This window comes from Hemicordylus capensis, chromosome 6 (genome assembly GCF_027244095.1).
Source record: "Hemicordylus capensis ecotype Gifberg chromosome 6, rHemCap1.1.pri, whole genome shotgun sequence".
Classification (NCBI taxonomy): Eukaryota; Metazoa; Chordata; class Lepidosauria; order Squamata; family Cordylidae; genus Hemicordylus; species Hemicordylus capensis.
Window position 1 is genome coordinate 28,215,088 of NC_069662.1, and position 12,202 is coordinate 28,227,289.

Genomic DNA, 12,202 nt, shown 5'->3' on the forward strand with positions numbered 1-12,202 from the left:
TAGCTACACCCCTGCCCGGGACCACCCTTATTGTCACTACACCATTGGTAATATGGGCAGCTTTTGGGGCCACCCCCCACATACCTGGCTGTATGGCTATCAGGCCTTCGGTGCAACCTCTTAGTCTCCATCTCCTACTGAAACTACCTCTAAATACACATTACTGCACAGAATGCCTATTGGTCCCCACCTCCATGTTCTTCTTCACCCCCTGTTGCCTCATCAGTAGCTAATTGTGGTTGGCAAACTCCTTGGGGCAGAGACTCCTCTTGCTGTTACTCAGTAGGGCACCATGCACATTGATGGCCCTTTAAGTAACACAATAAAGGGAAATAAACTCTGGGGACAGAGAGGTTTACAGGCTTCTTCATTGGCTCTGATAGCAGGCGGGGAGACAATCTCCACGTGCTGTCTTCATGGCTGGCAAAAGGACAGAAAAATGTATATGGTTAATCTGGAAGTCTAAGGCCTTGTCCCTGCCGCGCTGGCTACATGAGGCAACCTCTGTCCCATCTGGGCTATTGACCCTTAGGACTGCAGCTGTGAAGGCAAGGGTCACCCTATAACAAGACAGAACTGGTCCGAGTCAAGGGAACAGGGGAGGTCGCTTGGCCAGACTCTTCTGTTACCAGTGGAACAAACAATTCCAAAGCCGCAGAGAGCCTCCAACTAGTTTTATTTGTGTTCTCCACATCTGTCATTCCAGTGTAAAAAACTACATGGGCTCAAGGAGCGAAGGGTCTGGGAAGGGATCTCTTCTGCGTTTTGCCTTGATTGTACTCATAAGTAACATGTTAAGAGGCCAACAGGAGTTCCCATCGTTCCTAGCAAAAATGTAGCTTGAAAATTCCCTGCAAATAAGATGCCCAGCAAGAGGAATCTATCCAGGGTTTTCAGAAATCCAGAGCTTGAGCCAGGACTGCTTAAAGCAAAAGAACTTATTTTTGGTGGCTCAGATTGACTTTTATTAGAGAATGTGTAACATATGGTTTACAAAAGCAACAGTGAATAGAATTGCCTGATAAAACATGGCTGAGAACTAATGAATGTGTGGTTGCAATGGTAGAGAGAATATAGCATTGTACGCAAGTTCCTACGGGTTTGGGTAGAGTCCGGTTAAAGAATTCAGGGAGAGGAATGTCCAAGAGGTCCAAGGGAGGGTCAGATCCCAGCCTCACCTTGTGTGTGGCCGGCAGGGCTGTGCCAGTCTTCTGCCAATTGCAGCCTCTGGGCGTGGGTCCTTGACGGCGGAGGGTCTTCTCCAGGTCCAGGGGGTCCATACTACACAGTGGAACGTAGTGAGCAATCGAGCATCCCACCTCCCCACACCCCATGTTGTTGTTGCTGGTGTGTGTGTGTGTGTGTGTGTGTGTGTGTGTGTGTGTGTAAAACCCACTGGTGGTTTTACAGAACAGGCCAGTTCTGTTCTAATTTTAAATTGCAGAATGTACACAGCTGCACAACATGATACCCATTGGAAATAATGGCCAATCTCACACCACCTGGTAGGCCCTCTTCCAGAAGTGGTTAAATTAGCAACACCACAAATACAAGCAGCACAGAAGGTTCCGGGATTTACATACATCACATTTGCATGCAGCATTGCAGAGTAACAGAACCAAAAAGATCTCAGCCCTGCCAAAAGGGCTTACAACCTACATTTTGGCAAAGGGGAGAGGGAGAGAGCTTCACATGTAATCCCTGCTAACTGGGCAAAGAGGCACCTTTTAAAGTGTGGCTCTTTTATATTTTGCAGGGGGAGAGTAACTATCCCAATTCAGCCTAGAATAGTGTCTTTCCAGTGGCTGTTCCTGTTTTTTTCTTCTCAGATTCTGAGCCTCTTTTGGAGAGAGAACTATTTTTCTCATTATTTTTCTTGTTTCTTTTCCTTTGTAAACTTTCTGCTGAAAAGTAGTAAATAAATAACAATATATAATTGTGATGAAATGTATATAGGAGTTGGTGAGTGCGTGTGTGGGGGTTACCCTAGCAACCAGGCACAGAAGGTTCAGAGCAGGAGGGATTTAAAATAAAGGCAGTGGAGAGAGAGAGAGAAAGTTGGATTTAGTTGCGTGGGAATAGGAGGTGTTTTGGGCTGAGGGTTGAGAGATTGGTTGGTGTGTTCTGAACAGGAAAGATTGTTTGGTGGGGTTGTGTGAAACTTGAAGGGTGATGCATGGAGGCTGGAGAACCAGCAGTGTTCTGGGCAGCTTCCTAGTATCAGACAAGAAGGTCTGGAATAATTCACTAAGTATACAAACCCAGTTTTAATTACCTCTGTCCCAATTACCTCTGTCCCAAATATAACATCCTATATGTTACATTTTATCCAGATGAACACAAACACTTAGATAGCTGAACAGCAGTTGTATCTAGTAACTTGGTAGATAAGCTTGTGTGTCCTGCTTTGCAGAGATCTTTATTCTAATCAATAAATAATAAATGTATTGATAAAAAATGTATCAAGTTTTGTTTCATTTTATATCCGGAACATATACGCTTATCACGAGGCTACGCAGTAAAAGGTGTTGTGTACTGAGACCAGGGTAACAATAATTTATATGGTGGCAGCTAGGGAAAGTAAAAGCTGAATGAATTCCCAGAAAACTAAACTGTCATAGAACAATAAAAACAAATCACCTCCCTGGAATTGAGAGGGGCATCAGGGAGTGACCCTGACCATAATAACAGTAGCTGACATCCAGAGCAAGGAAGTACCAGAGCAGCAAGAGGAGCGGACTAACTGCCCTCCCAAACTAAATGCACTGGTGCTCAAGGGAAGGGATATTTATTGACTACTTTCCCTTCTCTGGAAAGCCTGTGCCACCTGAAAACATGTCCCTGAGGTCTGTGCAGCCCTCGGGGACATGTTTTCAGGTGGCACAGAGGACTTCCTGAGGAAGGAAAGGCTGTCAAAAACCGCCCCTTCCCCTGTTACCATCATATGCTGTTATAACAACAACATCCTAAGCCTTCTGGAATGTTCAGGAACATTCCAAAGCAGTTAGAATCAGTCAGTTAGGATAGAGTGGTTCATAAGGGTAGGGTGAGAGAGAAAAGGAGAAAAGAAAATGGGAGACTTAAGTTCTTCGATAGCCATTATTTCTGCCTCTTCCATGGGTATGAAGACGTATTCCTACCTGAATCCCTCTTGTGGTCCCTACAGAAGAGACAGAGGCAAAGATAATGGGAAATAGATGAATGCTCCTTTCTTCAAAAAGGAGGATCGAGGAAGCTACAGATCAGTCAGCTTGATGCTGATTTCCGGTAAGTTCCTAGAACAGATTATTAAGCAGACAGTTTAGAAAACATTGTAGTGATTACTAGAAGCCTGCAAGGGTTTGTCAAAAATCATGCCGGACTAATCTTATCTCTGCTTCTGTCTTGACAGAGTTTCTAGTTAGTAGATCAAAGGGATGCTGTGGACATACTATATCTTGCTTTCAACAAAGCATTTGACAAAGTCTTCCCTGATAACAAGATGGTAGAATGCAGGCTAGATAATATTAGTATGACGTGGATTCACAATTTGAATAACCAGATAGATACAAGTGCTCATTAATGGTACCACATCAACCCGGGGGTGGGGGGGGGAGTATCAGAGTGCCACATGGCTCTGTTGTGAACTCTGTGCTGTTCAGAAGGGAGCAGAAGGGATGCTTATAAAATCTGCAGATGACACAAAACTGGCATGGGAAAGTTTAGAAGCAGAATCAAGATTCAAAATGATGGGCTCAAATACTGAGTCAAAACCAACAGGAATTTGGTTTTCTGAAACTGCCCTACAGCACGATCCTATGCATGTTTCGGTTCAAACAGAAATAAATGTAAAGTTCTCTACTGAAGTACGAAAAATCAAATGCATAAAGTATAGAATGTGAGAGACATGGCTTGGCAGCAATACATGTGAAAAGAATCTAAATGTCTTAGTGGACCACATATTGAGCCCAGCAGTGTTACGTAGCTGCTAAAAAAGCAAAAACAATCTCAGGCTGCATTAACAGAAGCATAGTGTCCAGATCATAATGGTTCCACTTTATTTAGTGCTGATTTTATTATTTATTTATTTATTTAACATACTTGTATACCGCCAAAACGCAAGTCTCTGTGCGGTTCACAACAAAACAATAAAAACAACCATTTAAAATTTAAAAAGGTTAAAACTATTTTAAAAAACAATTCAAACAATGATGAGACCTCACTTGGAATTCTATGTTCAGTTCTGGGCACATCATTTAAAAAAGGACATTGATCAAGTGGAAGAGGTTCAGAGGCGCAACAAGGACCGTGAGAGATCTGGAAGTCAAGTTCTATGAGGATCATTATAGTTTAGACCTATGTTTAGCCTGGAGAAGAGAAGGCTAAGGAGAGAAATGATAGCCATCTTCAAATATCTAAAAGGACTATCACCCAGAAGATGGAACTGATTTGTTTTCTGTTGCTACTGAGTCTACTCTAGGACAAGTGGATGGAAATGACAAGGAAGCAGATTAGATCATTCCTTCCAATGTCTAGCCTAACTGTTAGAGTTGTTCAACAATGGAAGAGTCTGCCTTGCACAATAGTAGGCTCTCCTTTGCTAGACGTTTTCAGAAGCCGGACGACCAGGAATATTGTAGCACAGGGGTGCACAACTCAAATGGCCCGGTGGGCCAGAACCAACCACAACATGGTGTTCAGGGGTCAACGTCGAGATCAATTTTCAGCACATTATTACATTAACATTAATGATTAAAAACATAATGAAAGCAATTATTAGTTACTTGTGGATCTTTCCTCCTTGTTAAGGGGAACATTTATTTCCCTACAATTTTAACTAAGGATAGTGGCCAGAAGTTAGACCTTGTCCCTGCTTAGTCACTGGGGCATCTGGAGAGCATGCCATCCCCAAATGAATGTCAAGTCCTCTCCTCTCCTCAAATCGCTGTTGCTTTCAGGTTGCAAACCCAAAGCTACTTACTTAGCAGTAAGCCTCACTGGGAACCCTGTGGGAATATTTCCGAGTAAACATGCATAGGAGGGTGTTTTAAGGCAGTATCAGAGACCACAAAGGATGGTCCCAGAAAGGCAGAGGGGACCTAAAGATTGAACCTCTGCCTCTCTGGGGTGCTTTTGCTGAAGGATATTCCTACCTGCAGGCCACCAAAAAAGTCCTTGGGGGGTTGGATCTGGCCCCCAGGGCTTATATATTCAGGCTTGCTGTAGTAGATTCCTTCACTGAGCAGGGAGTTGGATAAGAAGACCTCCAAGGCTTCTTCCAGTTCTATGATTCTGTTAATAAAACAATAAATGGCAGATAGATGTGGGTGATATCAACTGGAGCAGAAGCAATTTTTAAATAATCAGGATTGTAATAAATCCTTCAAATTTAAGAATTCAGCATACTGGCAAGTTTTCTTATTTTTCTGATGGAAGCTCTGGTTTCACTGCCAAACTTTGAATTACACACACACACACACACACACACACACACACACACACACACACAAACACACACACACACCCCTACCTTTATCCAAATTTATTACAAAATCAAACTTATTGAGAATCTGAATCCTGAATTTCAAAACCCAGTGCAAATTGTAGGAGAGTTTGGGGGGAAGCATGTAGCTTAAATATTCTCAAATCTGAATTTGTGCGTTCCTAAATGCTTTTAATGTCAACAAAGGTGGATCATACTTTTTAGGCCTGGGCCAGATTTCTACAAATGGATGGAAATGAGAGTGAAAACAACAGAACTGCATAAGCAAACTGAAATGATATTTTGCAAGCAGAATAAGCTTTAAATACTTTCCCTGACTTTTCATGGCAATACTAGAGAAATTCTCTTATCTAATTTGAAAATCTTAGCCAGATTAGGACCAACATGGTAACTACAGGTACCTGACAAAGAGTCCTGTACAATGTACAAGTTTGTCCACTTTTATATCAACATAAGGCACACAAATAAAAGGGGTCATTTCAGTGTATTTTGCGCTGTGACAGCCCTAACAGACAGAACTTAATTGCTAAGCTCATTTGAGATGATGGACAGTTCCTGCAGCCAATCTGTGCTTCCCACTTGCCCAGGAGCCAATCAGAGACGACTGGTGAGTTTCCCTTCTCTGTCATAGTACACCCATAGCTGATGCAACCCTGGTGCAATCTGTCGCATCGCTGCTGCTTTTACTGTGTGTGTTCTGCCTTTTGCGCTGGCAAAATAGTCCTGCTAACTCTCAGAAATATAGGCAGAAATTTTATGCAACATATCTTTTTGCTGTTAGGAGCGCTTCTGCTACTTTTTGTGTTGCTAAATTCTGTGCCATTGCGTATAAAATCCATCACGTAATGGTTAAGGCTCCCTCATTTAGTTAGTTAACAGACATTTACCTTATTAGGTGAACTGTTCATTATCTAAATTTAGTTAGTTTGACAGATTGACTGTACTGACTGTATGCTTGCCAACAGTTTCAGGTCAAGTATCATAATAAAGATCTATCTAAGACTAAGAGGATATTATTTAACCAACTATATGCTAGGCACTGTATAAAAATGATGTGGCTCATCTTACAGTATGTGTTATATGCATACAAACAGTAGCTGTGTTGGTGCATCAGAACAGATAACAGGGAAAATAAAAGGTCACTTTGTTAGGCCAGCAACAAGATATGCAGACTTTTGTGTTACACAGAAATCATTCTTCCCCCAGGCTAGATATCACAAAGAATCATTGAAAACATGTATTATTAAAAAAAAAACACCGGCTGAAGAATTCTGCATTTGTACAAAGTTTGCACATCACTTTATGAACACTGGTTTCTGTAAATGTGTTATTTGATTTTCTCTGTGACTTAAGGGGAAAATTAGGAATGAGGCGAGAGGTCAAGGACTGACAGTGCATAAGGTGGGGGAGGGGATGAAAAAAGAACTCCCAGAGGTCCAGTTGCTTTTGCATTGGGTTATCATCATGCTTTGCTGTCTCTGTTATTTTTAGTTGTGCATGTCGCACAAAGGTGCCAAATGTAAGGAATTATATTTCAACATTATATTTGAAATAAAAGGAACTCAGGATATTCTGTGGGAGTCTGGAAGAAGCCTGTTTACCTCTGTTGGGAATACATTTATTTATTTATTACATTTCTATACCACCCTATCCATCCAAAGGTTCTGGATGAATAGGGCTTATCATAATAAATGGCTTATTACTATTACTACTGTATTTACTTGAATCCAAGACTAAGTTTCCCCCCAAGTTCTTTGATGTTAGAAATTGGGGGCTAGAGAGTGGGACCCTCTTCTTATTTACCTTAAAACATATAAAATGGATTTGTATCAGGCTTTTGAATGGCACAAAAATGTTTTTTAAATGCCCTAGAGCTGACTTTTGTATGATTTAACTGGGGGAGAACAATTAAGTTACAGGCAAGACTTTGGCATTGCAATTGATACTTGCTCTAATGATGTGATGGAAGCCCCCTTTTGTGTGTGTGTGATGTTGTGGGGAAATCGAATAAATTATTGATTAAAAAAAGAAATTGGGGGGTCATCTTAAATTCAGAGAGTTGTTCCTTTTGGGTATTTAACCTCTATTTTTTAGGGATTTTCTAAAATTCAGGGTCATCTTCTATTTGGGTAAGGTAAATACAGTATTATTATGAATTAATTTTTATCTTGATTTTCAGAAAAATGGCAAATTGGTTAATAAAACTAAAAAATATAGTTAAATGCACAAAAATATTTAAAATCACAGTTAAAATGCAAAAACAGTACTGCTGTTTCCCATTAAAATCAGCTGACAACCGAGCAATGAGTTTTTGCAGATAAAAAGGTCTTCACCAACTGAATATGACCAGAGAGACCACTAATCTGATCTTTTGTGGGAGATGGTAGTGTGTGGCTTGATGTTCAGATTGGAAACTTTTAAAAGCTTCACTTCTTCCATGAACTCACTGGATGGTCTGGGTCAAATCGCTTTATCTCAGCCCATCAGTTTGCCCATCTGCAAAATGGGAATGTTAAGGACCTAATTCATAGGGTTATTTGGAGGAGAGGAAAAGGCAAGGCTCAGAACTAGAAAATGGAATGTAGAAGCAAATAACTATGATAAAAATCAAGTGGAGGAGCAAACTTCTACAGCACTGCAGGACCTCCCTCCACCTTTGCCACACCCCTTCTTGATAGTAAAGAAAGAAAGGCCAAAGAAAAAGGTGAACTCTGGTTCTATTAGCTGATAATCTTTCATCTTTGCCCTCCCTGAAGAACAGCTCTGTGCAACTCAAAAGCTTGTTATTTTTATCAAATCCTAGAAATACTATCACTCCAACAAAAGAAATTGTCTGCATTCGCCTGCATCCTTGCTGCTTGCAATTTGTTATTGGAGGCTGCCTGTCTCCTGGCAGTTGCTTGTGATAGTTTTGCAGGTAGCACAAGCGCACAAGAGATTATGGGATGGGGCAGAAATGTGACTGGATAGAATAACCTAAATACCATGATAATGAACCGGGCATACCAAGGCACAGCCCTGGAAGATGTTATTAGTAACAAAAGAGTGACTGAGTATATCCAGAGTGCCTTCCCTTGAGTAAGCACAATTGCCTCACTGCATCCGTGGGTGGACATGGTTTCCAGATTGAGCCAAACTATCTTGCAGTCTTAGCCTAACACCAGAGCTTCATTTGAGTGGCCATGGGCTCAGACCGAGAACGTGTAAAATACTGATGTAAAAGCCTTAGGCTGTCTCTGAGCATGTGCAAAGTGTATTATCCTCGCTAACTAAGCACACTCTACCTCTCTGTCTAGCTGAAAGTACTGTAGGCTCAAATCTTCTAGGCAAACTTTAATCTCGACGACTTTCTTTTAAAGGAATTAACCACTGCCTAACTCTGCCTTTCTGGCATGGGACAGAGGAAAAGGCTGAGTTGAAAGGAGACTCTGTGTCCTTCCCACCATCATTCACCACGACGAGCACTGTTATGGGGGCGGCAACTACTGGAGGATGGATACGGACAAAGTTGCACTGCGGCTTGGGAGGTTGGCACGATATATAGGGAGACTCCACCCTACTGTGATTCATTCTCTTCTGGACCCAGGCACACACACGGAGTTATTTGTAGGGAAAGAGAAACGCGCGTAGGCGTGATCGAGGACATGGCTTTCTAGAGCTGCGTGGATCTCGAAGCGAGCGAGCGTGTATTGCACGCTGCAACAAAACAAACATAATGGAGTGAGTAGATGATGCGGCGGCGGCGGCGTGGGGCGGTGCTGTCGTCCCACCTTTCCATTCCCCTGGAATGGGAATGTGGGGCGTTTGCCAGGCTCTCTGGAAACTTGCTGTGGCTAAGGCTATCTTGCGGGCAGGGGCTGGGGGCGACGGAAGGGAAAATAACCAGGCGGGTAGGGGTGGCTTTAGATTTCGAGATCTCCCTTACGGGCCAAACTGCGCTGAACGTTTGTTGGAACCGCAGGAACCCCACGATTTTTCTGCAGAAAGTGTGTGTGTGTGTGTGGGGGGAGCTGTTCTCGCCCCGCCCCCGTCCCTTGGGGCTGGGTAGTTCTGAGTCCTCTAGGGAAGCCGATATGTCATGCAAAGCTTCACAGGGCACGCGTGGTGTGCCTGCGCGGTGACATGCCTCCCCCTCCTCCGGGAGCACTTGGAGACGCGAAGCAGAAGGGGGCGCGATTCAGTCACTGCTGCTGAGGCCAAGCCTCTTGGGAAGGGGGATTTCTCCAGCTCCAATGACGTCACAGATCAGATGTGCCTTTTGTGCAGCATAGCAATCCCCCTGCTTAATTCTGGGATACGGAGAACACTGGCCGCAAGAGCTAGGCTTAGAGGGGTCCGCTAGCCTTCCTGTTTCTTACTACAGCCGGCAGGGATGAAGGGGGAGGGGGCCCACGGTACTGCAGGGCTGCTGCTCAGCCCCCCTGTGCACACCCAAGTGGCCTTTCACCAACATAGAGAGGCCTGCCTTGCAAACTGCTCCAAAGCCAGCAAAATCCTGTTGTGGTTGGAGACAGAAAGCAAGCATCAGTATCATCAGCATGGGTGAGTTAGGCCTGCCTTGGGGTAGGAAAGGGACCAGTCCTGCTGAGAAACGATTTCTGACCGCTCTGTATTTCCCTCCTCTTTCAAGGTCGCCTTTTGCCACCGCTGCCATCCCTGCCTACAGGAGCCGAGGCCCTCCTTGCCCGCTGCATCCCAATCCTGTATCCAGCCTGAACCACTGTCTCTATCATGTCTCTGCTGGCGGCACTGACCCTGGACCTGGACCTGACCATGCTCCCAGCTAGCACCATGACCTGCAGGCCGGAGCTGCTCAAGCACCGGCCGCCCCACGCCGGTCATTGTGAGCTGCTAGCCGGACCTGTGGACGAGGGTTTTGCCCTCAGCATGGAGCGTCCGCTGCTGACAGGTAAATAAATTGAGGGGGGAGGGAATAGGACTAGGAAAGAGGAATGCTGAACAGGCCCTAGTGCAACTGGAGGGGCTCCCTTTCTCCAGGAAGATCAACAGACCCTATTCACAAACAAACATTTTGCATAGATTTCATTAATAAAACTGCCAGAGTGTCCACAGCCAGAGTATCAATAGATCAACTATGAGATCTGATTTGCTTCAATAACATGATACTGCCTCAGTTCTCACCTATATGCCTCATAATAATAGGAGGCTTATTATATTATGGTGCCTCATGTTTCAGCTTCTTACAATCAAGATCCTTGTCACGGTTATGGGAGCCAGTTTAGAGTTTGTAACAAATGTCTCCGTGTTTCAAAACCAACATCAAAATTGGGTAAGGTTCCAATTGATTGGGCAGTACCTTTCCATGATCTCTAGTTACCCACTGGTTCCTGTGTTATACACAGACATACACCCACCTCCTTCAAAACATCCCACATAGATAGATGCTGCCTGAGGCAGAGATCTTGGCTCCTAATCACTGGTCAGTCTTGGCTCTGCCTGAGGGTCCACTTGTTTGCCAGTCCATTGCTGACTTTGTTCTTGCTTTTCTGAAGGCGATGGCTTCTCAGACTGGATGACGGAGCGCACAGACCTGGCCACGCTCCTGAGTGTGTCAGGGGAGCCCTCGCCGCTCTCACTGCCCTCCCCTCCTGCTCCAGACCTGGAGGCCATGGCCTCACTGCTCAAGAAAGAGTTGGAGCAAATGGAGGATTATTTCTTGGAGGAGTCACTCTCACCAGACCAGGTAGCACCAAGCACCCCTCCCTCTGATGGGAATTTCCAGTTTCCCTTTGGTGATGCCTTCCAGCCCCTGGACCACCACAGTGCAGCTGCTCCTCTGCAGACCTTGGATTCAAGCTGCTTGGAGCTGCTGGAGCTCTATGGTGGAGATGTACCTGCTGAGCTCTCCCTGCAGGGCCATGAAGTACATGTCCCAGTACAACAGCCCCCTGCCCTGGCACCCAAGGGAGACCGGCGCCAGAAGAAGCGGGACCAGAACAAGACAGCAGCCCTGCGGTACCGTCAGCGCAAACGGGCCGAACATGAAGCGCTGGGGGACGAGTGCCAGGCCCTGGAGGCGCGCAACCGTGAACTGCGTGAGAAAGCAGATTCCATTGAAAGAGAGATCCAGTATGTCAAGGACCTGCTCATTGAGGTCTACAAGGCGCGGAGTCAGCGCCTGCGCACTGCCCCTTAGAGGCAGGGAGCTGTGCCTCAATTCCTCCCCACCCCAGTAAGCAAAGACTCAGGGAGAAATTGAGGGGACATTGGATGTAGACAAGAATGAAGCAAGCATGTAAGAGTAAAGGTTGGAGAAAGTTGGGAATTAGTAGCCTGTGTGACACTTTGGAGGTTAGGGCCTAGTAGATGAACAATGCAAGAAAAACATCAGAGTCAAGTGGGGCTGTTGGACTCTGCATCAATGTTTGACTCTTGACTCTAGGTCAAGGCAAGGGGGAGCGGGGATTCCTTTTGGAGAAGATCAAGGCTGCTGAGATAGGAGAGGCCCAAGATTAGCCAATTTTGGCAATAGGTTTGCCATTTCTGGGGTAGGCTCTCTCTTCCCTCCCTCCCTCCCCACAATCAGGTATCAGACACAGTCCCAAGGCTGTGAGATGGCTTTTTGTATGTACTTCAATAGCACTTCTTTATTGCTCTACCTTTTTTCAGCTATGCACCAATAAACACTTGTTTTAAACACCAGCCGTGAGTCATACTGTGAATGGGAGACCAAGCAAAGCACCTCCAACCACAGGCAAG

General features: G+C 44.7%; 1 protein-coding gene across 1 annotated transcript; it reads left to right on the forward strand.

Annotated features, from left to right (window-relative positions):
• The first annotated feature begins 3,060 nt into the window (after positions 1-3,060).
• On the forward strand, positions 3,061-12,145 carry ATF5 (activating transcription factor 5). The gene is made up of 4 exons (XM_053260697.1): positions 3,061-3,267; positions 8,842-9,202; positions 10,113-10,391; positions 10,996-12,145. Exons 3-4 carry the CDS (start codon positions 10,214-10,216, stop codon positions 11,637-11,639), a joined length of 822 nt encoding a protein of 273 aa, XP_053116672.1. The 5' UTR covers positions 3,061-3,267; positions 8,842-9,202; positions 10,113-10,213; the 3' UTR covers positions 11,640-12,145.
• Positions 12,146-12,202: the final 57 nt, after the last annotated feature.

Bases quoted from the DNA above. Each gene is read 5' to 3' on its own strand.
- ATF5 (XM_053260697.1), top strand. From the start codon at position 10,214: ATGTCTCTGCTGGCGGCACTGACCCTGGACCTGGACCTGACCATGCTC. The intron at 10,392-10,995 runs GTAAATAAATTG...GCTTTTCTGAAG, and splicing joins GGAGCGTCCGCTGCTGACAG to GCGATGGCTTCTCAGACTGG.